The sequence below is a fragment of the Saccostrea echinata genome, unplaced genomic scaffold (assembly GCF_033153115.1).
Source record: "Saccostrea echinata isolate AGI-Se365-2 ecotype Australia unplaced genomic scaffold, CSIRO_AGI_Sech_v1 ptg000028l, whole genome shotgun sequence".
Lineage (NCBI taxonomy): Eukaryota > Metazoa > Mollusca > Bivalvia > Ostreida > Ostreidae > Saccostrea > Saccostrea echinata.
In genome coordinates this window covers 7045320-7073173 of record NW_026889777.1, presented here as the reverse complement: position 1 = coordinate 7073173, position 27854 = coordinate 7045320, and the positions used below count along the sequence as shown (strand labels likewise).

The following is a 27854-nucleotide window of genomic DNA, read 5'->3' as shown; positions in this document are numbered from 1 at the left end:
GATGAAACTTTTGTGTGTGTGTGTTAAATTTTTTTTTGATTTTTAGAAAAAAAAGTAAACACCCTCCAGTCTCTTCAATTAAGTCAATCATAAGTAAAAAATACAATGGTATCGAAAAGGCACGTGGATTTGCATTGAACTTGACGTAAACAGAAAATTGTGCCTGGTTAACCAATACAATACTGGGGACCCGCGAAAGGGCCGCTGATTTTTGTTGCGAACATCTTCCGCATATATATACACCGTATAACTATTGGGAAAAACGGTTTTACTCTCTCTGTTACAAATAACAGAAGATAATTACGGTAAATAATGAGTTTTGCATAAAATACAAGTCGTCCTTTGGAATGGTTTAGGCCTTAGGTTATAAAAGAGAGAATCGAGAGTTTAATGAGGTATCGTCCGTTTTACCTGTTATAGTGTATATATAGAGATGTAGATCTGTTTCAATATTGTCGGATTGCGGTAAAATCAAGAGACGCGTCATAACGGTAATATATGAGATTTGTATAATAGTTGATAGTTGTGATGATACTTGTTATCATGTGATAAGCCCGCTATTTATGGTGTATTGAGATGCTGTGCGGTCTGCATGTCTCTCCGTTATAATGCGATAACACATAGATAGTGGACAGGGGTTGGGGTTACTGTCTCAGTTACCCAAGCTTGTACAACATTGCTCTACGCCCTCCGTTTGCTCCGTCGTCAATGAAAATTGAGTGGACGTTGCAGTCCTCGGAATGGAAAAAAATGACACCAAGCGGGTAAGGTGTTCAGGAATCTTTCTCGAAGATGTCCGGGATATTGACACAGTCCGGGAGTGTAAGAAACAGGCCTGTTGGAGATCCAAGAAAAAAAGCGCTAAATTACTGTGTCTAGCGCTTCTGTATGTAGGATTTGTTGTGTGTAATGTTCTAACTCGGGTGTACAACGAAATCCAGAAACAGGAAGTGGATGGATACGATAAGGTCATACGGGTCAAGAGAAATGCCGAAATTGATGTCCGGAAAATTAATGGATCTCTGGGACAAGGTAATTTTTGAAAAAAAAAATTATTTAACCTTTACTTGTTGAAGTCAGATCAAAGCACGAACTAGCAAAACTTGATAATTTAAAAAAAAAAAAAAAATTATGCCTGCATAACCGAACAAATTATTACGTTGTGGGAGTACCCCGTTAGTATTTAATATAGGTCGTTTCTGACATTTACTGATCTTGCTGTAAATGATACAAAATAAAAAAAATAATAATATACCAGTTATATACCAGTTTTGAATATTATTGAAAACTTTTCATTTATTATTTTTTTTTTTTTGGTTGCGTGAGCTTTATTTATTTATTTTTTTTTTTCGATTCTACATCCATAATATCGGAAACACATGGTAAAGAATACGTTGGAATTATGCATATGTTTGAATTTGTAGCAGCTGTTAGCTTCTTGTTATCAAGAAAAACACTGTGTGTCCATGTTTGAAAATGTTTACAAGTCTCATAAATGATAATAAAACTAGGATTGCCACTGACACTATTACTAAGCTCGCTAATTATAAAGCCTCTTTCTTCTCCAGTCTTAAACAATGACCCTTTAATTAATGTAACACTGATTTATCGGTATTTTCACTATGATAGAGCTGGTTTAATTCATCTAAGTAGATATGCATAAACGTTACAAATACATTAAAAGGATATGTAAGGGAAATTTAACGAAACGCAGGGTCACTTAGTGTCCATGAAAGATTTGAAAGCTTAGAGAATTTAAAGTGTCAGTCAAACGTGATTTAAATCACAGCTTTACAATAGAGATTGTGGAGTGTCCTTTACGAGAACTCTAAAACGAGAGAGAGAGAGAGAGTCTCAGAGAGAGAGAGAGAGAGAGAGAGAGAGAGAGAGAGGTACATATCAAGGGAAAAACAAAATAAAGTGTCAGTTTTAATTTAGTGCATAAGTTCGCGATAAAGGCTTTTTATCAGTATTTTTCTATATTTAATTATGAACTATGACGTCAGCCCTGATATCTGAGGTTGGTTTCTGTTAGATGGTTATCATTTGATTTACAAAGCCTGTTCATTTAAGCTTTACATAACACGAAGAAATAAAGTTTTCTAACTTTAACTCTATTGTCTATATTCACATTGAAAGCCTTTTCATTTTTTTAAAACAAAAAATATGTAAAACCAAACGTCTTTTAATTATTGCAGAAATTAATATAATGCACGTAATTATGATAAATATGTTTTAATTATGTCAAAAAGGAGCCTGTGAAACACTCCCTGACCAGGATTTTAAATTAAATCATAATTGTTGGTTCACGTCCATCAATAGCTCTCTCTCTCTTTCTTTCCCCCCCTTCTCTCTCTCAGATTTCTTGGAGGCGCTGTTGAGTCGATCAGGTTAAACACATTACTTGTCCCCATCCGTCTCAATACCAGGTTGTTCAGACCACTGACGTCATTGAACCCACTGTAATCTTAAAACATCAATGATCTAATTCTGGCCATTACGAATTGACCGTCCTCGAGTCTATTTGATTCTTCAGAAATATATTGATTTTTTACATGTATTCTGGGGGTGTGCATTAAATGGATAACCCAAAATAATTACTTAGCATTTGAATATCTATCAAAGGATAGGAAACCTAAAATTTTTAAATTACTGAACAAGGATATGCGCTTGTCAATGTGCCCAATGAAAAATTGATGGCGCCTTCCACATGCACTGTACACTATTAAAGATGGCTATGGAGCTAGGGTTATATTTATCCAGTAATGAACTTAATAAAATCATGCAGAACGTTATGTTAAAGTAGCACAAAATTCAAATCTGCAAGATATAGTCCACGTGCCATTGATTACTTACAAATTGATGTTAATGTTTTTACCAATCAGTCAATATTTTTGCGACGAAAATAACTGAATTAAAACACAGCTTTGTAATCTGAGTTTTAGGCGTTTCATTGGTTGAATGTTTTAATTAATACATTTACGATCTACTGATACAAAGGCTGTGCACATGCTTGCCCCTTGCGATTTATATACCTTTTGAACCTAAATTTAAGCATTGCTTATAAACTTGACAAAAAACATCTTTTTAAACAAAATAACGTTATTATATGCATGTATAATGCATAATTTTTAAGGGGGTGGGGGTGGAGGTTATTTTAGAAGTATTTAATAAGACATTGATATTGCATTTGCTGCGACGATTTTTTTTTTCTAATCACAATGTGCCTTAACGTTTCTAAACTCGGGCTACAATGCCTTTGATTAGTACTTGTAGATACAGAACACGCTCCGTGTTAAAAAATTAACAGAGAAGGAATTATTTATAGGGATCGATTAGATTTGTCTTATTTAGAGCAAAAGTACTCTGAATTGGCCCTTACTCTTTTTTTTAAGAACATGAAATTATAACGAAACATTGCTTGATAAAGATTATAACGGCACGTTACTTGAAGGTGAAAGAGTAAAATGATATTGATATATGATATATACTTTGCATTCCTACGGTGATTATAACTGTGAAATAACAGTGAAGTTTAATATTAAATCACGATGCTTATTGGTCACGTCCAGTCTTGAGTAAGATCACGTGATAATTGGGGATGTAACAAGAGTACAATGTACTTTATTATGTTGGTCAAAATAAGGCGTAAGTTCGTATATAAGTCAACAATGTATTTCGAATATAAAAAGTAACTAATATATTGGCACTCTGTTTTGAAACACATAACAGTGTTAAAATGTATATGTACTGTACATGCTGTTGCTACAAAAAAGATCAACCTCTTTATATTAGTTTCATTAAATGTTTAAATTTTATTTGAAACTTATTTAAAACTATCTAGATAGATATAGATAAAATGAAATTGAGATTAATTTTTAATGAAACATATTTGAAGAAAATTTCTATGATGAGCCCCTATAAACCTGTGATTATAGGAATCGACTAAGTTACCGCGAAAGTCAACACTAAGTGAATCAGGCGACCTAAAATCTGATCAAAGATCCGTACATTAAACGAAGAAGTTTGCTTAATTATTATTTATTATTATTTACTCGATAAAATATTGATTGTTCTATGAAGTTAAGATCATGTTCTCATTTCTTATCACGTACAACTTGCTTGCTGGACTCATCCGTAATGTTCGTATAAATTAAACAAAAAATGTTGGAAGTTTTTGTACAATTATTTTTCGCATGAAACTTTTACAATCATAATTTTCTGGCGAAGATCGTAATTCTAAAAGCTAAATGGAATGCGTGATAACTTTAAGAAATTCTGCTCGCGTTAAAAACCATTATTATTAAGAATGTTCTTAAAGTTTGCTCCAATTAGTTTAACATCCTTCATACTCTAATGAATATCTTGACACGCAACTCTCGCTATCTGAACGATTTCAATAATTGATTGTTCTATTCCAAGAAGTTCACTTATTTCCAAACGCTTTCTGAATCTAAAACAAAGGCCGATCAACTTTAAGAAGTTACCAAACTGTGTTATAATTAAATAATTAAAATTCTTTCATTCCTTTCTTTAAATAACTACCACACCAATTTAACAACTAAAAACTAATATCATGTTGAAAGTATTTCAAGTACGCAAAAATTCCCATAATTCAACGTAATATACATGCATCTCATGAGATGTTGGAATATTCTGAAAGGGTGGGACTTTTTTGATTTTCGTTTTTAAGCATACATCTTTATTGTACCGTATAAACTTTTTTCAAATACATTATATGTACATGTATAATACAATATGAAAAGTAACATGCATTAATTTTATTACTTGTAGTAGAAGCCATTTACATTGTTGAAAAATTATAACAATTGTTCGTTGCTTGTGTTTATGGGTAACTTACAACAATTTAAAATTTGGATTGAATTTGTAATTAAATTGTCGCAAAATAAAAATTTTAAAATTAAGGAACTCAATTTAAGAAATATTAATGTTCTGTATTATGTATGTTTAAAGATACTTTTTTTCACTTCAGATTCACAAAATGATTCAGAACATGAGAAGTGTACACCACGCTCAGTGGAGGAGTTTCCAGGAAATTTTATGTCTTTCGAGGAAACTCGGGATGGGGGCGTGTTCGCTCATATTTTGATTGTACTGTACGTGTTCGGAGCCTTAGCCATTGTGTGTGACGACTACTTCTGTGCTTCTTTGGAAATTATATGTGACGGTGAGATCGTGTAAAAAGTTTACCTTAATTTAAAATATTTTTTATTTTTAAAACAAAGCATATTTTGTGACTAGATTTCAGCCATCCACATGGTGTTTATTTTTTGGGTTCATATGTTCTTGAACCCTTGGGAGTTCAAGTTACTAAAGTTTCATTTCCGGAATTTTGCATAGCATTTCCGACATTTTTTTGAAGGGGGGGGGGGGGGGTTCATCTCCGACATTTTTTATTTTCATTCACGACATTTATTTTGTTACATTTCAGGATTTTTTTCTGGGGTACCTTTTTTCAATTTAATGTTTACCAAGTAGGTGGAAAGAGAATTTTAACATGATATAAATGTTACATTTCTTTCAAACCACATTTTCCGAATAAAAACATTGCAATATACTGTATATACATGCATCACTAAGTCTAGTTAAAAGTTTTGAATGAGTTAAATGAGCATGCAATTTTTCTTCACCAAATTTAATGTCCATTGAAATATATATTAGTGACTGCACTCAAAAAGAGAATTCCCTCAACATGTACATGTAAGTTTCTTTAAAAGCTAAGCAAAATCATTTGGATATCAATGATTTATTCTTTAAAAATTTTTATAAGTGAAGTATCAATTCTGTTTTCATTGCCGAAAAAAGTACTATATGATAAAAGTATGAAAATAAAGTTTCGGAAATGAAAACTACAAAATGTCGGAAATGAAAAGTTAAATAGTTTTAAAAATACCGGAAATGAAATGCAGCCAGTCTTAAATAAAAATTTTTATTTTGAAGAATTTTCTATACTTTTATACATTTCAACACTGTGGTCACACATGACTTGTATCTCTAGTAATCTTGCTGAAAAAGTAGTTACACCTGTAATAATAAAACAAGAAAAAGAGAGATAGTGTACACCTACAGTCTTTGTAAAAATCTAAATTACTTCAAATTAAGTAAATACAGTATAATAATCAACAAAGATTTCATTCTTCCAAGATTATACTAGACAATTCCACAAACAATAATAAATTTGAGATGATAGACAAGGCTTGTTAGAAGAGAATGATAGATATATGAGTATAGACAAGATATACGATCTTTCATTATCAGATAGGATAGTTTGTGTCCGGCCCTCGCGTGGACAATGGTTAACCAGGAATGGCGGAGGAATATTGCTTTGTGTCTTCGTGATGTGATATCGCTGCCTATTCCGGCCTATCGTGCTATTTATTTTACTATTAAAGTATTCATGGTCATTTCCTACAGACATCTTTAAGTTTTCAATGATTTTCCAACTTTTGATTTTTATTTCTATTAAGAGACGAAATTTAGCCACGCAGGAATTCTAATAAAAATCCAAAGAATTTCAATAATCTGCATGTGTAGTTGAAAATTGCAATTTTTATGTGCAATATATGTTTATTTCAAGACCTCTTTGAATTACGTAAGTACCTGCAAGAGCATTTGATTACATCTACTTAATCATACATTTGATCTCATACATGTGGTAGATACTACCCATGCTTCATCCGGTATGCTTTATTCTTCTGCACTTCCGGATTCATGATTCCTCGGTCCTTATTTTTGTTCTGTAGTATTACAACTTCCAGTCAGAAGTTTGTATAAAAAAATCTCAGATATTTACATACGTTTAAAAAAAGACGCAGCAGATACTATTCCAAGAGTTCAACATGTTTTAGATAGACATAATTAATATACAAATAACTTTCTTTCATATTTAGATATTTTACTAGAAAATACGTTAATGGTAACCTAACATCAAAGCTTTATGCTAAACGTGATGACTTCAACTTTTCAATCGTCAACTTCCCTTACTTATGTAGAAATATATCTTATCACCTGCTTATGGGGTCAATTTATGTCACTCAGTTGATTTGATGGGCAAGACCATGCTATACGTATGAACGATTTCTAAAACAAAGCAAGCTATTGACAAACAAGTTGAGGAAACAAGGATATCAACAGTCTCGTTTGACGTCATCATTTTGCAAGTTTTATGGTCGACACAATGACCTTGTCAGCACATACAACCTATCATTGAGTCAAATTCTGACTGATGTTTTTCATACTAATTTATAGGCCATTATTTATACACTGAACTGTCTACGGATTTTTCCTTTTTTTTTACCGATTAGGACAAGGAGCACACGGCGGGTGTGACTGGTCGGCAGGGGATGCTCACTCCTCCATGACACCTGATCCCACCATTTAATTTTGAGGTCCGTGTTTGCTCTGCTCCCAATTTGTATTGTATCATTGGACTAACGAGATTGAGTACTGTTCGTTATCTTCATATATGATTACATTTCTTTCGGAATGTCAACAGGACTACGTCATCAAATTGCACGTCATGATTCGGGCAGATATCATGCAACATAGTTTTATAAGGATTATCTCAAGTTTTTGTAAGAAAACTAAAATTGTATGAGATAAATAGAACATCTATGATTGTGTGATAGTATGTTTCCTTTATCCAACGAGTTAAAATGGTGTATATACGTTGGGCAAGCATGGCGAATAAACAGCATTTCAATTCCTTGGTAAAAAATAAATTCACACAATATAGATACCCTTTATATATTATATAAAAATAAAACTTTAAACTGTAAAACGTTAAATGTGCTTGTAGATAAATCCTTTTTCACAGAACACTCATATATGCCTGTATTTTTTTTTCTAAGATATATTGTACGTGTATGTAAAAATTGAAACTAGATAAACCTCCTTTGATTATACATGTAAAAAGTTAAAATACCAGTGATTGATTTTCAAATTATTTATTATGCGACTGTTGTTTGTCTAAAGACTTTTTGAAAAACATCATTATTCAAACCTGATTCCTAGTTAAAACGGAATGATTCCGAGAGGGCGTATGGGTTTTATCAAACGATTCAGAGCATAATATAAACAAATGCAGGTGACAAAATAATTCGAGCAACATCATCTATTTTTAAGTTCTTGATTTAAATCTTCAAACGTGATCACGCTGCAACTCATAAAATGAATCACTGTGCAGTAAACACATAACACACGCTGAATATTGATAAACCACGGAGTCACAACTGAACAGAGAGTTAATTCCCGGGTTAACCAACGCTTGGCCCTCCGAACAATGACAGTGTAGAAATAAATTAACGGATTGTGATGATGAACTGTGAATTATTGTGTGGACAAATCTGAACTGACAGACAGAAATATATATTTCCACTGGTTAATCATCCTTAAGTCTTTACAAATAAAGCTTGGTAAATTAAGGTGTATTGGGACACAATTTTTAAGCAAACTCAATGAAAATTCATAATTCATAATTCATTGTATTTTAAACTGTCATTTTCAATAAAAAATGAAGGTCATGTATATGTGACCGTGTAGATTTAGACGGCACTTAGGAATTCGTCTGGAACTGCATCCGTTGTCTGCAGAACGAACGGGGTGAGGGAATGTTGGCGTAGGGGGGTACGAGGTATAGGTAGAGGCGCTGTGTGGCCGTGAGGTAAAAACAAAGTATAGGTCTGCCGTATTCCAGAAGGTCCACCAATATGCAATTCCAGAGTTAAAACAAATGATGAAGGATTCCGTATTTATTAGATGAGTCTCAACGATGGCAACAGTTTACATGAATCAACAAACAGACATATTATAAATGATCGAGTCGGATCTAGCCGAAGTGACCCCGGACTCAGAGTCCTGACGAGTCGGACGTGGCCGAGACTGGCCTTCGTTTTTTCCAGACTAAGGATTGAAATTATATATGACTATTTATAAGAATGTACATAATGAGTAAAAAGGTGACAGGTGTTGACATCAAGTGAAATGAGTGAAAGATTCACGGGTATGGAGTAATTAAGTATACATAATGACTCTTTGATGTTTGGAAATGAAAAACAGATAATTACACAATGTTGTTATATAAGAGATTAGCAGTTCTTGAGACATAGCACTCTGTCTCTTTGTAACAACAGATCAAGAGTCCGAAAAGGTTCACTGGTCAATTAAACAATTAGATTTGCAAAACATATCGTGAGAAATAAAATATGACACAACTTAAAAATTGAAAAGTAAAGTCCAAAATAAAGTTCTTTCTTGAACAGTGAATTTTTCACTGTGATAATTTCCCCTAAAACTTTAATGTAACATATATATAAAGAAGAAGGTACGGTTTTAGCTTTATTGTGCCCTAAAAATTTAATGTTTTCAAAAAGTTTTGAAACTGGCTTAAACATAAGTTGAGTATATGATAGTGATAAATCAGGAAAGAATATAGCATGAAGGAGTACCATTCTGGAAATATGACGTCATTAATTTGATGCATTTCTCTATTTTAAACAGGAAAAGCCTCAAACTGACCCATTTCAAGGGTGATTTTCCTTAAGAAAATAGTGTCCACAGCCGTCGCCCACTTTTATTTTCGGATATGTTGTGTAAAATTTTTGGAAAAATCATATATCTCAAAATCTTTGTGGGCGATACCTGTGGACAATATCATCTGAGAGAAAATTCCATTGAAAATTGGTGTCTTCTGCAACTTTTAAAGAATATACGGGAAAATGCACAAGTTTATGACGTCACAATTAGCATTTAGAAGGTCATGTGAGAAAAATGATTTGTATGATCTTTCTGCATGTAATATCAACGATTCAGAAAGCATGAGTTTTAATTTTTTTTTTACATCTCTTTCATTTTTTAGAAAAACACAGGGCAAGATTTGTATTGAAACCATTGTCCATCTCACAAAAAAGGAAATGTACCAATATTGCCCACAGTCTCTTAAAAAACGGTTTTCCGTTCTTCTTTTCTTGTCTTCTAGACAACTTCTTTAAAATGATATTAAATTGAATTTAGGTTTCGGGGTTACTTTTGAATGATTTCAAATTGAATTCTACAAAAATTCTTCTTTTTCTACATAATTCTATTATAGCCATAAAGTACGGGAGAAAATTAAGTTTAATTCAATTATGACGTCATAATGAATCTAGCACCAAAAGGTAAGTCTAAATTTATTAACTAGAGAACCGGTCACGGTAGCCTAGTGGAAGGGTGTTCTCTTTGTGATCGGGAGGCCCGGGTTCAGTTCTCGTTCGCCGCGCCGCGTCAAACCTAAGACGTAAACATAGGTAGTTACTGTTCCTTCGCCAAGCGCCCGGCATTAGAAGTGCTTTCGGATGAGATCTTAAAACCGTGGTCCCGTGTCGCGGTGGACGTTGGCACCATAAAGAAACCTCACTGCTCAATAGCCCTGAGTGCCGAGTAAAGATCTAACTTTGAAGCCCTTCACCGGTGCATGTATATGGTGACGTCTCTATACGAGTGAAAATTCTCGAATGGGACGTTAAACAACATACAATCAATCATTAACTAGATCTTGACTTTAGACAATAAAATATAACAGCATTAACACTACAATAACAGTGACATAATGTGTAACAATACAATAATGTTAATATATATCACACAGCATTAACAATACAATAACAGTGACATAATGTGTCACAATACAATAACGTTAATATAGCATAACACTATTAGATAGACGGCGGAATAATGTATTTCTTTGCGTTAACGGGGATGAGCGGTTTCAGCATTGCAGACAAAAATATACCACTCGAGTAAGATGGTTATGTAATTTTCCCGCAAAAATTGTGGCACTTCATAGCATATTTTGTATCTGTATAAATTATTTATATAAAGTAGGCGAAGGTAAAATATATATAATCAGTGTGTACGTTACATTGATGATAGGTCATGAAGCGGTTGACCTCAGACACTTGTCAAAACTGTGTAAAAAGAACCGGATTTAATCATAGTAGTTTATAAGTTATGTTTATTGATTGAAGTACAAAATCTGTTTTTCTAAGTATTCAGTGGATGTAAATACATGTAATATTTACACAAAAATATAAAAATGAAAATTATTGATGTCAATAAAATCATGCATTTTGCCGAACCCTAAAATCAAGTTGTTTGGCTCTGGCCGAACGGTCTCACCTGGCAAATACCTTGGTTCTTGGGTCCGACATAGCGCATATTGCCCTCGAACCCTGGCAATAAATCAGTTTTCTGCTACAATTTTAAAGTACATTTATCCGTTGAATAACCTTGAGTACATTTATGCTACAATTTCAAAGAACATTAACTATATATGTAATAACGTCATGATCATGAAATACTGGTAAAATAACCGTGCCATAATATACAGTTATGGTCTCTTTTGGTGGTGAATATGGTTTGATATTCACCGGAAATATCAATCATATGTGACCATACCAAAGGAGTCCATAATTGTTTATTATATAGTCCGGATTCGAATGAATAAGACATTGAGACTGCATGACGACACCTTTTTCATTAACGAATTTCTGTTGCAGAAAAAAAATGTCCAGTTACAATTGCAAGTTATACCTTCTGTGTTTCCCTATCGTGGTGTGTAAGACATCATTTCCCGTCGAAATGTTCGGATAATAATTCGGCGATAGTCTTGCCTAACGTTTTCCTGCTCAGATACACAGCTGGCTCCAACCGTTGCAACCATTGTTTACAACGTTACTTTTAAGTGTCGTGACATCAAAATCAACGTTGCACGTAATATCAAATAGAAATTCAATTTATTTAGCATTTTTATACATTTACCTTTTACTTTTATTTTTTTTTTATAAATCAAAAAAAAAATAAATAAATAAATAAATAAATAAATAAATAAATAAATAAATTCAAATAAATTAATTTTTTTTAAAAAAATCTGGTCTTCTGGTACCCTTTTTCGAAATTGAGAATCAAATATTAGCCGCACCTATTGGCGTCTTGCGATCGCATTATGACAGAATAACCCCCGATTTACTTCTGTGGCTAATAAAATAAACATTCATTTGGCAAAAGCAAAATTTAATATTGATGAGTGCATTTGAATAAATTATATGGATATATCGGAGGACACACTGCCCTGTTTAATTCCAAAGCAGTGAAGATCCAATTGAAGTGCGATCTAAAGAAATGATTTGATTTACTAGTTTTATAAGAAATCTAATTCAATTCTACAAAACGGAAAAAAACTGTAATTGTATTTACGGTGAATTATTCCTGCTTTCATTACTGGGTTTTATTATGTGACTAATTATACAGGCTTTGGGGTTCGTTCCACCTAAAGAATTAGATGTAGCACGTAATGAAATTCTCAATATGTACCGGTACATGTAATTTTGGGGGGTTCGTTCCACCTATAGAATTAGTTGTAGCACGTAATGAAATTATTTAATATGTACAGTCATGTAATTTTTGGTTTCAGAGTTGAGTCTACAGGAAGACGTCGCAGGTGCTACATTTATGGCGGCTGGGAGCTCGGCTCCAGAGTTTTTCACGGCTTTAATAGGTACAGATTTAATTAACTGAACCAATTAGCTGCAAGAAATTGCTCAGAATCATACAGTAAAACACGGTTACAGCGAAGACGATTAGAATGGATAAACGCTTTCAGCTTAGACACATATACATAATTTAGTGAACCAAATAGCATGCTGCAAGACGTTGCACAGAATCTGATACATAATGCAACTTGGAATTCTGATTACAATGTATCTGTCTTCTTCAAAATAGTCTATTTTTAAGCAACACATCAGGATTTGCATCATTGATCTATAACTTTGGTACAGAACAAACATCACCAATTAATATCGATAATTTGATGCAAAGTTTTTAGAGCTGTTTTTATTTTACCATTTTTATCAAAAAATCACAAAGCTGACACAAACTTGATACACTTGATACAAAAGTTAATCAACTTTCTTAATGATAACCTTATTTCATTGTGTTTTCGTGAATCTGATTGCTCAATCGTAAATATTATTCTTCGCGAACTTTCATGTCCACAAATAGCGTATACAAGTAAGTGGGCTTTGATAGAACTAGGCTATGTTATAAACAATAAAAGGAAACTCTCCTTAGAGTTCTTAATTTTCAATAAAGACTCGTTTTCCTCCAGACATCAATATTTTGCTCTATATATTTATATATTGTCAATTATCACTTTCTCCATGCGACTGTCTCTTGGTCGTGATTAGTGCCTCTGAACAATAATTACATGTGGCTGAACGAACGTGAACAAATTACATGTGCATTTAGATTTCTTGGATGATTTTATCGGATTAGTTGACAAATGTGAGAAAACGTGATTTTCAATCTAGGTCCAGACTGTTATATATATAAAGTATAATATTATCACAAAATTATGGGAAAAACCAACGTCTGTTATCTCGTAGACATTTGTTTTCGTTTCTTCTTCTTCTTTTTTTTTTTACAGCGAACTGTATGCCATATGTTTGGCTCTTCATTTTTCACAAATAAGTGTCTTATCTTTATTTAGGCCATCCAAAAAAAAAAAAGAGAGATACGGTCCGAAAAAAGTCAATAAGATAATATGCGGTTAGTCTGGATTCGGTACTCGGTAGTTGATTTGGTGATATGGCTGTGAAATGTAACAGTATCATTCTTTCCTTTCAATATTCGTCTCAATGTGGTATTCACTTTTATATAAGATAACGACCATTTTATATGCTTTTAGCGCAGTCAAACAAGTCGTGCGGCATAAAACAGATATTTTGGAATAAAAAATTAATATCAATGAAATTTGGCTAACTTGTTTTTCTATATATCGCCAGTTACAACCTTCAGACGGATGAAATATTAATTTATTGTATTTTCAGAATTTAGAATGTTTTTTAAACGATCTGTCAAATCTGTTAGAATTTCCGGAATGTCCCGCCCTCATTCCAGCTTTTACATGATTCATACATGTACGTGTATCACAATCGTATCTTCTCGGGCCTTGTTTTTACGCTTGTCGGAAAGGCCCGAGAAGCTACGGTTGATTTTCTGCTTGTCGGAAAGGCCGGAGATTTTAAGTTGCGATTGACTTATATCCTAAGCAACTGTTGAGATTTATTCTACAATATAATGTGTCTATTGGTAAAACTTAAAGTAGATGAAAGTGTAAATTCGTTAATTTTGCTCTAGTCCGAAAGATCTGACATTTTCCAGCCTTTTTGGAAAACAGGCACGTCAAATATCAAAATCGTAAACAAAGCCTGGAAAACGTCAGGTATTTCGGACTAATTTTGCTCCTGTATGTACTTTGAACTTCCTTTTCTTTATTTTACAAGGTGTTTTTATCGCCGAGAGTGACGTGGGAGTGGGAACAATTGTTGGATCCGCCGTCTTCAACATCTTATTCATTATAGGAGTTTGTGGACTCTTTGCAGGAATGGTAAGACTCTTATGTGATTTTGGTTGGTGTTCCTGCGTGATTTATTACAAAGGATTTTCAAACCAACATCACTATTATTATTTACTAACATGTATTTGGTTGCATACTGTCAAAGCTGTCAGCTCCATCAAGTAATTTTTTTTCAGCAGGGGAAGCTTTCTCAGTAATAGTATAATTAAAGAAACACATTTACCCGTAAGCTTTTTCTTTATTTTTCTTTGAAAAGCAGACTGAAAATACGTTGCTACGTTTGCCCGATTATGACAAGGAGCACACGATCGACAGGGAATGCTTACTCCTCCGTGGCACCTGATCCCACCCCATGTTTTTAGTGGTCCGGGTTTTCTCTGCTCCAAATTTGTATTGTTTCAATGGACTTTTGAGCTTGAACTGTTTATTATCTTCATATTTTATAAAGATGATTGAATTGGTTCCTTTTGAACTCTTAGACTTATAATGCGAGGCTTTGAACATCATAAACTTATTGCAAAGAACATTGCATTACATTGTATAAAATAAAAGACCTCGCCGTCCCAAATAAACGGGGAATACACTCAATTCATTCAGTCTCTGCAGAAAAAAAGTCGCTTGATAGGGACAATTAACAATCTCAGCTGTTTTCCCCTTTAAATTTTTCATGACAAACACACCTTTTGTCATGGTACATAATGTTTGTATTATACAGACGTTTTAATGTTGGTGACATAAATGTAACCAAGAGCAATTATATAAAATTACGTCTGCTTAAGTTCATTTTAAAACTTGCAGTTGAAAGGAATTCGTATCGTAAATGAGAGAGTTAACAATCTAGAAAGAACGACTCTAATTAGACCAAGGGACGTCCTCATTAACTTGATGAAACAAAAGCAACTCATCGGTTCGTTACTTTTTCACGCTGTTCATTACACCTGAGGTGCGCATTTTGGATGATTTTATTTTTTTTAATTCACAATTCATGATTGACAAAAAAATATAGATTCTAATATAATATGCGTAATATTTAAATATATTGGCCATAGAACGTAGGCCATTATACTATTTTGAGGTATGTAAGTGTTACATGTACATATATACTGGGCTATACTGGAATAGGTCACTGCTATTTTGAGATAGGTCTGGGCTATTCAGAAGTAGGTCTGGGCGATTCTGAGTTAGGTCTGGGCTATTCTGAAGTAGATCAGGGCTATTCTGAGTTAGATCTGGGCTATTCTGAAGTAGTTCTGGGCTATTCTGAGTTGGGTCTTGGCTATTCTGAAGTAGGTCTGGGCTATTCTGAGATAGGTCTGGGCTATTTTGAAGTAGGTCAGGGCTATTCTGAGTTAGGTCTGGGCTATTCTGAGTTAGGTCTGGGCTATTCTGAAGTAGTTCTGGGCTATTCTGAGTTAGGTCTGGGCTATTCTGAAGTAGATCAGGGCTATTCTGAGTTAGATCTGGGCTATTCTGAAGTAGTTCTGGGCTATTCTGAAGTAGTTCTGGGCTATTCTGAGTTAGGCCTGGGCTATTCTGAAGTAGTTCTGGGCTATTTTGGGTTAGGTCTGAGCTATTCTGAAGTAGTTCTGGGCTATTCTGAGTTAGGTCTGGGATATTCTGAAGTAGTTCTGGGCTATTCTGAGGTAGGTCTGGGCTATTCTGAAATAGGCCAGGGCTAAATTTCGCGGTAGGTCAGTGCTATTTTCAAGTTCATCAATGCTTTCTGAAGAAGGTCGGTGCTATTCCGAAGAAGATCAATGCTATATTAAAGTAGGTGTTCTATATTGAAGTAGGTCATGGCTATTCTAAAGTATGTCAGTGCTTGTAATTAAAGACAGCGAATGAAGCATAACTATTTACTTCTCCTGTATATGCAGATGTTACTGTCGTACGGTACATGTGAGCTCTGAAACCTGAGTGACCAGGAAGAGACTTATGATTGATTGATTGTATATCGTTTAACGTCCCATTCGAGAATTTTTCACTCATGTAGAGACGTCACCGTATGCCGGTGAATGGCTTCAAATTTAGACCTATACTCGGCACTCAGGGCCATTGAGCAGTAAGGGTTCTTTATCGTGCCAACGCCTACCGTGACACGGGACCTACGTTTTTAATGTCATATCCGAAAGACCCATGACTTTCACTTCTAATGCTGGGCGCTTGGCGAAAGAACAGTCACTACCTATATTTACGTCTTAGGTTTGACGCGGCGCGGCGAAAGAGAGTCGAACCCGGGCCTCCCGATCTCGAAGCGAACGCCCTACCACTAGGCTACCGTGACCGGTGAGGAAGAGACTTAATAAACCCCCCATATGTCACCAAGATAGACCTAACACAATAAGAATATAACAGTACAGAGTAACTCTGGGCTACAGTACCGGTCAATCGGTCAATAATGTACATCGCTTGATCTACAGTACATGTAAGAATAAATTACCTTCCAATTATTTCTTAATACATATATAGTAATCTGATTAATCATTTGATATCAGTGTAGTCTCGTGTCTTTGTTTCTCCTGTATCGGTTTTGTTTTCCCTGCTGACAGTTACATGGTCCTAGCTCTCGTGACTGAAGATCCCTGCCGATTTCCCTGTCGTCTTTAGACGTCTCCTATTCTTGACCTCTTGTCTGCAGCCAATAAAAGAGGAAAGTCAGGGTTAATGGACCTTCCTTTAGTAATAGCTAGAGAATGTTGTGAAATATGAAATTTCTAAAGGACTTTTAGAGATATCATCTGGACAGCAGAGTGTACATGTACCTTTACATTATGCAGTATTGATTCAAGTTTGTATAAACATATTACAATATCAATGACTCTCTGCAAGTAAGAAACAGGGGTGCTCCTAATATGATCGTAATCGTTTTGGTCAAATATAATTATGTAACATGATACACAGCTGATTTTTATGTGCTCAATTTTTTTCTAACTTCTTAGGAGAATTTTATTCCTCAATTAATGTTTCGGAAAAAAAATATTCCGTAAATATGAATAGTATTAAAAAAAAAAAATTCGTTTGTGTTCATTCTTGTGCTATTTCGTACATAAAAAGCTTGAGGAGTAGTTGTAATGTACGTCTCCAGATCAGTTGTTAAAAAAAGGGGGTTGACTTTATCTAAACTTCCTACAGTATTTCAAGACGACGGCCACTCATCGGAGAGGAATTATCCATGTATTTCCATCAATCGTCATTGATTTGTTTGGCTCAACCTTTGATTTTGATTTATAAAAACTAATTAGAAAATATTGCAAACAGACAAATAAAGAGGAGTGTTTTATTTTAACAAGGGATTACATGCCATGCATATGAAGAAGAAAGCTGTTAAGTAAATAGAAGCAACTGTTTTAATATTCAGGCTATCAGCTCAGTGTATCGAAAATCGATGAATCATTTCTTATTAGTCAAACAGCGAATCAATTAAACAGTTTGCTTTGCCGTAATACACCACTATGCCAATATAGTTTTATGTCAAAATGCAAGGAACTAGCTAATCAAATGTTTGCTTTTATTGTATTTTTAATGTGGTCGATGCCGGTGACCTCCTTGTTCTAACGAGAACAGTTCAAACAAGTCGCATATTTGGCTGAATAAGATGCGTATGGATGATAATCGATAGCTATTGATAGCAAAATAAAAAAAAATTAGAATAATTTAACGATAGCGTTTATCAATTCAAAAAAAAAAGAAAAAAATGACATTATAAATCATGTACCCTTATTCATATGTCCTTTACATTAGTATGCATTGCTTCTGCCGATAAGAAACTGCGGTTTTGCAGAGGAAGAAAACCCCAAGGCTGAGATGTTTTAATTAGTGGAAGGAAATTACACCTACTAAAAAATTCTTTAGAATAGGGTGGATTTTTACCATAACGATTACGATATAGGAGTGTTCGTGTCTGTTCCTTTACGCTCAGATACACGTTTAATTAAATACGATAGTCCTTTTTTCAAAGTTTAGCTACTGCAGGACGATTGTGTGATATAATGAGCTCCTAAATTAATATCTATCTGTTTTTGTGATTTTCTTTCTTCATAAAAATGAAAATAATTAAGACGTGTAGGCTTCAGTGTTCTGTCCAAGGGACCAATTACAAATGATAATATAAATCGGAATTTAACATATACATTTAAAAAAAAAAAAAAAAAAAAAAAAAAAAAGATAAATACACAAGAATTAATTACAATTAAATATACTTAGCTAGGCATAGTGAGTTTTTGAAGATTTATTTCTATTACGTATATAAAATAAATAAAACAGTAATTTAAAGGATTGATATACATTTAACGTTATAAATGAAAATCTTACAGTGTACTACCCGTATAGTTCAATTTGCTAACAGATTGTTATTATAGTTTTATTGAGAAAACACCTTTCTTGAAAATGTTTAAGATTTCTCTACCTTACAATTTTGCAAAAAGGCATATATTCACAGATGACTATATGTGAAAGGACATACATGTATACAACATAGCTTTGAACCTTATTTTCTTATTCCCTGTATATGGTTGAGATTTTAAAATCGAAATTTTACAACACGATAAACGTACGTTGTCCGTCGATGTTGTCGTAAACTTTTACATTTCATCTTTTTCTCCAGAACCATTGGGTTAATTTCAACCAAACTTGGCACAGGGTGTCCTTTGATCATATCCTTTTTGTAGGTTTTCTTTGCTATATCTCCCCATGGAAGAGGGTGTGACCCTTCATTTGAGTAACTTTGACTCCCTTCTAAAAATTTTCTTCTTAATAACTTCTGAGCCAGAAAAGATGGAATTTATGAAATTTAAAACTTCTTGACATAGTGTACATTCAAGTTTGTACAAATCATGACCCCGGGGTAGGGTAGGACCACTACTTCTCGATGCTTAACTGATCCCACAGGAGGGGCAGCATTTCTAGCACTATGACGGATTCCATCGACATAAAGATTTCAGTGTAACAAATCATTACTGTTAAAATAGACAGAAATTAGCTATAAATAATAACGTCTTTTTGCATAAGTTGAGGTCGTTAAAGATTTTTGTGCACATTCATTATTGTGTAAAAACTTGTCGGCCTAATGACCTAAATATGTTTTTTGAAGATGCGTAGATTTCGTTTTTTAACACAAAAGTAATGTACCTACATTGTTGTCTGCGATCTGAATAAGGAGCAGGTAATGTTAGAAAAATAATATTCCTGGAGTTGTAACATGGAGAGAGAGAGAGAGAGAGAAAGAGAGCAAACTTAACATAACCATTGGTGATAAAATAAGTAGCCATTCCATTTCTTTTAAAAAAAGGTTATGATTTTTTATCAAGATGCTTTTAGATACATCTTTATTTTAAAAATTACTACGCTGAATTACAATGTACTATTAGTGGGATAGTTAGCAGAATAGAAAAGAGCGCTAGCTCTGGGGTCCACCTTCAGACCCCTATCCGGTCGAGGGTTGAGACCTGGTAGGGACTGAGGGTCGAATGCCAGGTTGGTGAATGATATATTTTGTCTTAAAATATTTACTTCTACAAAAAAAAATAGATTTTATTTTTTAAAATTGATAATCGTAATAAGAGTTATGTGAATAATGCTGAAATACTATTAGTGTGGCTTTGTGATCAATATCACATCTTTGACGATAATTTACCCTGGAGAAAAAATATGTAAATTCTGAATCTAATATTGACAGATTTTGTCGATAAAGCTATTTAGGTTCAAAAGCAAGTAATCGCACATGTGGCATATAACAGTTCAGTGGTTCTAATTAGTAATTACAGATTCGACTCTCTCTCTCCCATCTTTTCATTCAGTTTTTCATTTTGAAAGAAGTTACTATAGTTGACTTAGTTGTCAATTTATTTCTTCTTTCCAATTTTTTAGCATATATAGTTATTATATCTTAATATAAAATTGTTTTTATGATTCAGTTGAAAAATAAAACTAAAGAGCACCTGTACATCTTTGAATTTCGCTGGATAAATAAAATACTTGACAAACACATCGATATGTCTAATCTCTCCTAATCTTATCCACGTTATCTGTAGGTAATTTTCAACCTGCGTCACTGCACTTGTTTATATTGCAGCAAGAATAAGATTGTTTTTTTTCTTTCTTTTTATTATTATGATATACCACCTTGCTGTAACTCAAAGTCTCCCATGCACTCGATATTTGTATTATCTAATTTATTCCTCGCAGACAGATGTATATTAAGCGGCTAACGTTTACATTTGTTTTCTTTTCAATCATTTAATCCTATTCCCAGATTTAAACACCGCTTGAATCTTCCACGGTGAGACAAGTATAATACAATTATTACTGCTAGGTGGTGAGAGGTGTTTATCTTTCAAGGATTTTTCAATGGTGATTATTCTAGCTCTGTATATACAGTAGATGTTCTTATAACGTCGGTGTAATGTAATCAGGACGCGTTTATGAACCTGATACAATAAGTTTTATGATACAATTTATATCGATAGCTTGGGGAATTAAGGTGGGCGTATTCACAAAAGGAAACTTATAAAAGATAACAAAATCGACTCAACATTCACAGCTCTTTGTTTTAATTTGATTTAATCGATAACGTTGGGTTTATTTCGGCAGAGAAAAAAAAATAGTTACTTGTACATTGTAGATCACAATTTTTTTCTTCTTTAGTCAAAATTCAGGAGATCCTGATATTTACAAAGTTCTAAACCTTAGATGAAATATGGAGAAAACGAACAGTAATCAACCTCGAAAGTCCAGAAAAACAATACAAATCGGGAGTAGAGCAAACAACGACCTCCAACAAACATCAGAGGTGGGATCAGGTGTCATGGGGGAGTAAGCATCTCCTGTCGATCGGTCACACCCGCCATGTGTTCATTGTAATGAACAGGCAAATATAAAAGTCCGCAGACAATTCAGTCTTTAAATAATGACCTAACAATTAGTATGAAAAACTTAAGTCAGCATTCGACTTAATGATATACTATATTTGCTGACAAGGTCATTGTATCGACCAAAAACTTGCGAAATGATGACTTTAAACGAGACTGTTTATATCCTTGTTTCATCAACTTTTTTCTCAATAGCTTGCCTCGTTTTAGACCTTGTTCATTCTTGGATGATGCTCTTGCGTACCGAATCAACTGGGAGACATAAACTCCATATGCAGATGACAATGGTATATTGCTACATAAATAAGGGAATTTGACGATAGAAAAGTTGAAGTCATCACGTTTATCATAAAGTTTTGTAGTTAGGTTACCATAAACGTCTTTTTCTAGTAAAATTTCCAAATCTGAAACAGATGTGTCAGAACTCTGTATTACCTTTTCTTTCGAGTTCTAAAGGACAAACTTAGGAATGAAAATGAATACTGTCCATTGATAAAACTTCTTCGATATCTCTAAACTTTGAAATGAAGGCCACAGAAAGAGACTTTTTCTTTCATGTAGAAGTCTCTGAATATAAATCCTGCTTCATATGATTTTTTTTTTGGCTTTCGTTCCCCACTTTGTATATAATTTAATTTGCTTTATCAGTTGTAACATGTACATGTACAACATTAAATACATGCAATGTGCTAAATTGGTTGTTTTTTAAAGACTTTTTTTTTATATAGAAGAATTCTTCAGGTTTGATTTAAAAATCCATTGTATGTGTTCCTGTGTTTACATTGTACGCCTGCTTTCTTCACTTATACAAAATGTTAAGGATGATTCATATAACCTGTATAACAAATCTTCTGTATGGTAGACTCTGCTATATTAGATACAGATCATTCACAGGTGGGATCTATCAGAATATTTGATTATTTTTAGTCTTACTTCTGATCGTCAGCCTTAATTTTTGTTCCGGGGGTTCGACTTTTATTTATATTTGAAAACATTAACCGTGATAATTTCTCATAAATATACAGCTGTAAGTAAATATATTGAAACACTAGAGCGATTCGAGAATTAAGTCTGACTTAGCTAAGAACTCGCCTAGACATACCAGGTATTTGCTTAAGTAGTACTCATGCACTAAGGTCCTTAGTCCGCACCTAAGTCATACATGTACGTATGACCCTAGCTACTGTAATTTACGGGTACTTGAGGGAAAAAGTTCACGCTGTGCTTCAGCGCCTGTCTTTTCAAGCTGTATATAGTATTACATGTGTGGAGAATATAAGCAGAGCGTGTTTTAACATCTAAACACGAATTATCAAGGTTGGTTTTTTTAAAGGGACTGTTTGTTTGTTGTTTTTTCCCTTTGATTTAGCTCCAAGATTCTGCTAAAACATTTCATATGATAATGTAGTTTAAGAAATGACATCGACTCTTCATTGATAAAAAATTGAAATCATTTCATCAAACTAGAAACATTTTATCCCTATTCAAACATACTGGTTATTATTGCACATCCATCAAGTATATTTTTCCTTGTAAAAAAATGATATTCTCTAGGATAAGATGTCACGAATTGTCAAGTGTTTTTTTTTTCTTTCTGCAAAATCTTTTAGCTGCTGCTAGATCTACAGTCAGATTTTTTTTTCATTAATAACATGTTTTATTGAGTTTTTTTTCAATACTTTAGATGTGTAAGATAGTATAAAGTCATTTTCCTGACTTTTTTTATAAAGCTAATTATTACTTCATGTACAATCATCAATCAAGTCACTCGTACATGTCCGTTATCACTAGTTAATTTAAGCCATTCATCCAAATGAACGTATTCAATTCTTTAAAAAATGTCAGCATTTTCCAGCAACTTTGCATTTGATGTTTATTATCAAAAAGTAAAATTTCTAAACCGAAATCGCATCCCTCACTGCAAGGAGGCGGGGTGTACTTTATTAAATATGTAACTAAGAACTTTTGAACAAAACAAGAAACACATTGGCTTATTTTTTTTCTATAGGACTGATGCGATAAAACACTTCTTATCTTTGACCTGATACGAATGTTAAAGAAAATAGTCATTTCTGAAGGATACATTTATATTCAATTTATCATATTAGGTTGTTGTTTTTTTTTTTTAAATTACTTTATAGTTTATTTTATTACTTATGTATAGTACACGAATGTCATGTCAGGAAAAAAAATCGATTATAATTTTCCAAAATTTTATTGGTTGTTTTTGACTTGAGTTGAAAGAGAACGTCTTTTGTATTTGAAAAAAAAAATGATTTGCTAACTTGAAAGTCATCAAATGCAAGTACGCTTTTTACTGCAAATTAGTGATTATCAAAATAATGAAGTCTGCCCTAATAATTTTTAAAAAATGGAAGTTTAACTTAATTAGTTGCTGTCGCTATCTCAAACATATGAACATGTTGCTTTATAATCGGAAAACAGAAAGACAGCAATAGAGCATGCATGTTGCTTTACGATAAGAATAAAGAGTTCTAGAGCACTGATTTTCTGCTTTGCTGTAATAATAAAGAAAGCTAGAACACGAACATGAACATGAACATGCTTCTTTATTAAAACATTTAATAAAGCTGTGTGATAAAGATAATTAAGCTTGAACACATGAACATGTTGATAATAATAAACGATTACGTCAAAGATTTGTTCAATTCCCAATGGATTTGTCATCATCTACTTTTAGTTTAGTGACCTAGTGCCTTTTACAACTTTTCGTAAAAAGAGAGATATTTATTTGGATATATAAGCATAAATCTTTTCCCTATGGGCATATATCAGATAGGTCAGTTTGATATAACATGTTTCGTTGCACTGAAGTTCGGCATCCATGCGAAGTTCGTTAGCTTCCTGAGTGCGTTCGCTCTTATTAGCATTATCGACATAAAATAATTATACATTTGTACTTTTGAAATTGAATTAATAATCCCCCAGTCGAATGTGAAATGTGAACAAAATTTAATTAATAATAAGGTAAAGAGTGAACTTTTTCTTTAAGAAAAGAAGAAGTTCATAATTCACTTATCTTGCACATTTAAAAAAAAAATCAGATACTACACTAGACTGAATATTGAATAGAACCATAACCGATATTTCAGACATCCTTTCCGTGTAGAAAGGAAATCGTTTTAGTAACTACATGTCATTAAGATTCACGATATAGCACTGAGCGTGACGTAATTAGACTGACAATGCATTCCGGGTAGTACGCTGAATATCCGAATATAAAGTCTCTATTCTCATCCTATCCCTAAAATAACGCTGCCGTACCCAGATTGACTAGATTAGAAGGGGATAGGTAACATTGCCTTGATCACGTTCCACAAAAAGTAAATTTTCAAGCTAAAATTGAAAGAGAAAACCACACTAAAATCGATATTTCACCATCCCATGCTTGCATTTCCGGGTTCAATTTATCAGAGTTCCTTTCCAGACATAGACAATTATTGGTTGTTTTGGTCCATATCTGAACACGTGACATGGCATAACGGGTGGGTTGTCTACTGATACCGTTCTTCAGATTGTATACGAAAACATTGCATTTTTGTTTAAATACATTTTCAAGCAAGTTGTTCTTCTTTTGATTTCTTTCTGTGTTCAGCACAAGAAGGAAACCATGCATAATGGTAATATTTCAACATCAAGCAACAAAGGCACTATTAGCTAACGTTATTCCTGAAGGATGGGACAGAAAGAAATAATGGAAAAAACTTACCTAGCCAACCTAAACAATCTTTAAAAAGCGTTAAAAAATTCCAAACTCGCATGGGAGGCGTTGTCCATCCTGCAACAAATGTAGGAAGACCAGCTGGCCGTATAAAGAATTATAATTACGTAATAAATTAACAGTAAAATATTCTGCCTGTGGGGTGTTGTCCAACTTTATCTTCAACAACCAAATTTTATTAGTACATTTCCATTTTACCTTGATTTAACTAAAGGCCTACCGCATCAAAAAAAGGGGGGGGGGGGGGCAAACAGCCTTTCAATGAACAGTTTTAACAGTAAACCTTGTTAATATTTTATTGGTTTGTTTACAAATTGTGAGGTGACCCTGTTAATATGATATATTCATGTTTACAAATTGTGCCTCTAACACAGTTAAACCTGTTTACAGATTGTGCTGCTATTCAGGATAATAAGATAATGGTTTGTTTATAGATTGTGAGGCTAACCTGCTTAATGTTTTCAGATTGTAGAGCCAACCAAAGTGTACCACTGGTTAAATATGTTTTTTATTGGTTTGTTTACATATTGTGCCCATAACCTGGCAAATATGATATATTAATTGTTTACTTATACCGCTAACCTCGTTAATGTGATAATTGTTTACAGATTGTGCGGCTAATCTGGTTATTGTGCCACTGACTTGTTTACAGATTGTGCAGCCAACTTGGTTGATGTGTTACTGACTTGTTTACAGATTGTGCCGCTTACGTGGTTAATGAGTTACTGACTTGTGTACAGATTGTGCGGCTAACCTGGTTTATGTGTTACTGACTTGTTTGTAGATTGTGCGGTTAACCTGGTTAATTTGTGATTAACTTGTTTACAGATTGTGCGGCTAACATGGTATCCGGTCCTACGTGACACTATATACTACCTCCTCTCCGTAGCAGCGCTGATCATCACCATATACGACAACGAAGTTCAGTGGTGGGTAACAATTTATACTTTTATTTTTCGTCTTATGGTTATAGACACTATAAGAAACATTGTGACCCAAGTGCAAAATTCCAGCGAAAAGTCATAATTCCGTTAAATTTTTTATAAGATAGGCATTGGTTTTCTTTGTAGGTATTCTTTGCAGTATTTTGTAATTAGAAGGCTTTTAGCATATTTGGAAGACACTCCCCCCTTTCTCTCGATCGATCTGTTGAATTTGATTATATGCCGGCAAAATCTTTAGAATATTTTCAAAGATCTTAATAAAATTTGGGGACATTTGTTCTTCCCTTGTAGCTGAGAATTAATTATTTCTTTCTTTAAAACTGAGAACAACTCTTTGTTCTTGTGTTAAAATTGATTTGGATTTGAATTGGATTCAATACAATTTAATGAAGCAAAGTCATTTGCTCTTGTGTAAGATTTCATTACGATTTCAATGCATTCTAAGCTCATTCTTTTTTGCTCTTGGATCTGATCCAAGATACGGTTTCAATAAAATTTTAAGACAATTATAGGGATTTCAGTAAAACTTAACCAAGGGTTGAAGACTTGATTAGGATTTCAATGAAATCAGAGAACAAATGGTTGCTGTCGGGTTATAATTATTGAAAATGTTCCCGTGGAGCATTTATATGCAGGAAATCCCTGTCAAAAAAATATACCTAGAAACATGCTTTAAATGAATCGACATATTGCTTTCTGTGACACACTCTCTGAATTGACTTGGACACCGAAAGAAGTTTTAATTAGTATTCAATGTTACTATCTCAGATACATTTGATTTCTTACATTCATATACATGTACAACAAACGACTTTCTTTGCGAACAGTTCGGCATATGAATATGCTACCTGTATAAAACACAGATAGAACAGGCTGTTGTTACATGTATTAATAAAAAAATAGCTCATATAAGGTAATTAGTGTCGAGGAGGGGGGAGGGTCTCCCACTTTTTAAAACCTAATTTATTACTTTTATTTTTTCATGAAAATGTTTATTGAAAGGGTTAAAGTCTGGTTGTCCTCCCCCTACTTACACACACAAAAATAGGATTTTCGTGTTTGCATGGGAAGTCCCTTTTTATTGCTCGTCAAAGATTTTTCAGTGAGGTCCCCCATCCCCCCAACTTTCAAAACGGGAAGGACAAACAACAAGTGGGGTAAAATGATGGGACCAATTTGAAATTTTAGGGGCCAAGCGAGAAAACCGTGGCATTGAGGCCATTTTGAAATATATATTATAGTAATTGCATTTAATAAGAATAAATGGCAAAGGAAAGATGTTGACTTTTGGTACTCGATCTGTAAAATAGGACCTTGATTTTTCTGTATCTGATATCTAAGGGAGCCGACTGGGGTTTAATTGTGTGAAAACTACAATAGAAAAACTCGTATGTAGCTTACAATTACTTCAGTATACATGCCAAGTTTATGGATGAGATTTTACTAAACATACAAAATTAGACAAACCATGTGTGCGCGCATTTTGCAAAATGGTTGCAGGGTGTGCCTCATGACGCAGCCTGCCATTATTTCATTGCGCCATTTTCGGAAGTAGGCGCATGGCGCGGCTTCTTCCCAGGGCCTGAATAGCCTGCATATCTCTGATCAAAAGCCACACAAACATACAAACAAACTTATATAGTAATTTTAAAATTGAGATATAATGTCTTTAAACCCCTGGTGGTTTAGAAACATACAACGCGTTGGCTTTAAATTTTCCAAGGTTTTTTTTTCACCTTTTTGTCTTTTTCCGCAAAACAAAGCCATCAAATTATAGAGACCAAAGTTTTTTATTTAACTAGTAGGATCTTATATTTCAAAGATATGATCAATTATTATTATTATTATTTTGATTTCTTCACCTCGATCTACCGTGTATACAAATGTAC

The 27854-nt window shown here is 33.6% G+C and overlaps 1 protein-coding gene across 1 annotated transcript in view; it reads left to right on the top strand.

Moving 5' to 3' along the window:
- Positions 1 to 296: 296 nt before the first annotated feature.
- The window catches only part of LOC133194080 (sodium/potassium/calcium exchanger 3-like), a 40189-nt gene continuing 12631 nt past the window's right edge, over positions 297 to 27854 (top strand). The window contains exons 1-5 of the mRNA XM_061330033.1: positions 297 to 1032; positions 4994 to 5188; positions 12470 to 12553; positions 14340 to 14443; positions 25850 to 25950. Coding sequence (XP_061186017.1) covers positions 741 to 1032; positions 4994 to 5188; positions 12470 to 12553; positions 14340 to 14443; positions 25850 to 25950 — 776 coding nt within the window. The 5' untranslated portion in view covers positions 297 to 740. The remainder of the gene's footprint in view (positions 1033 to 4993; positions 5189 to 12469; positions 12554 to 14339; positions 14444 to 25849; positions 25951 to 27854) is intronic.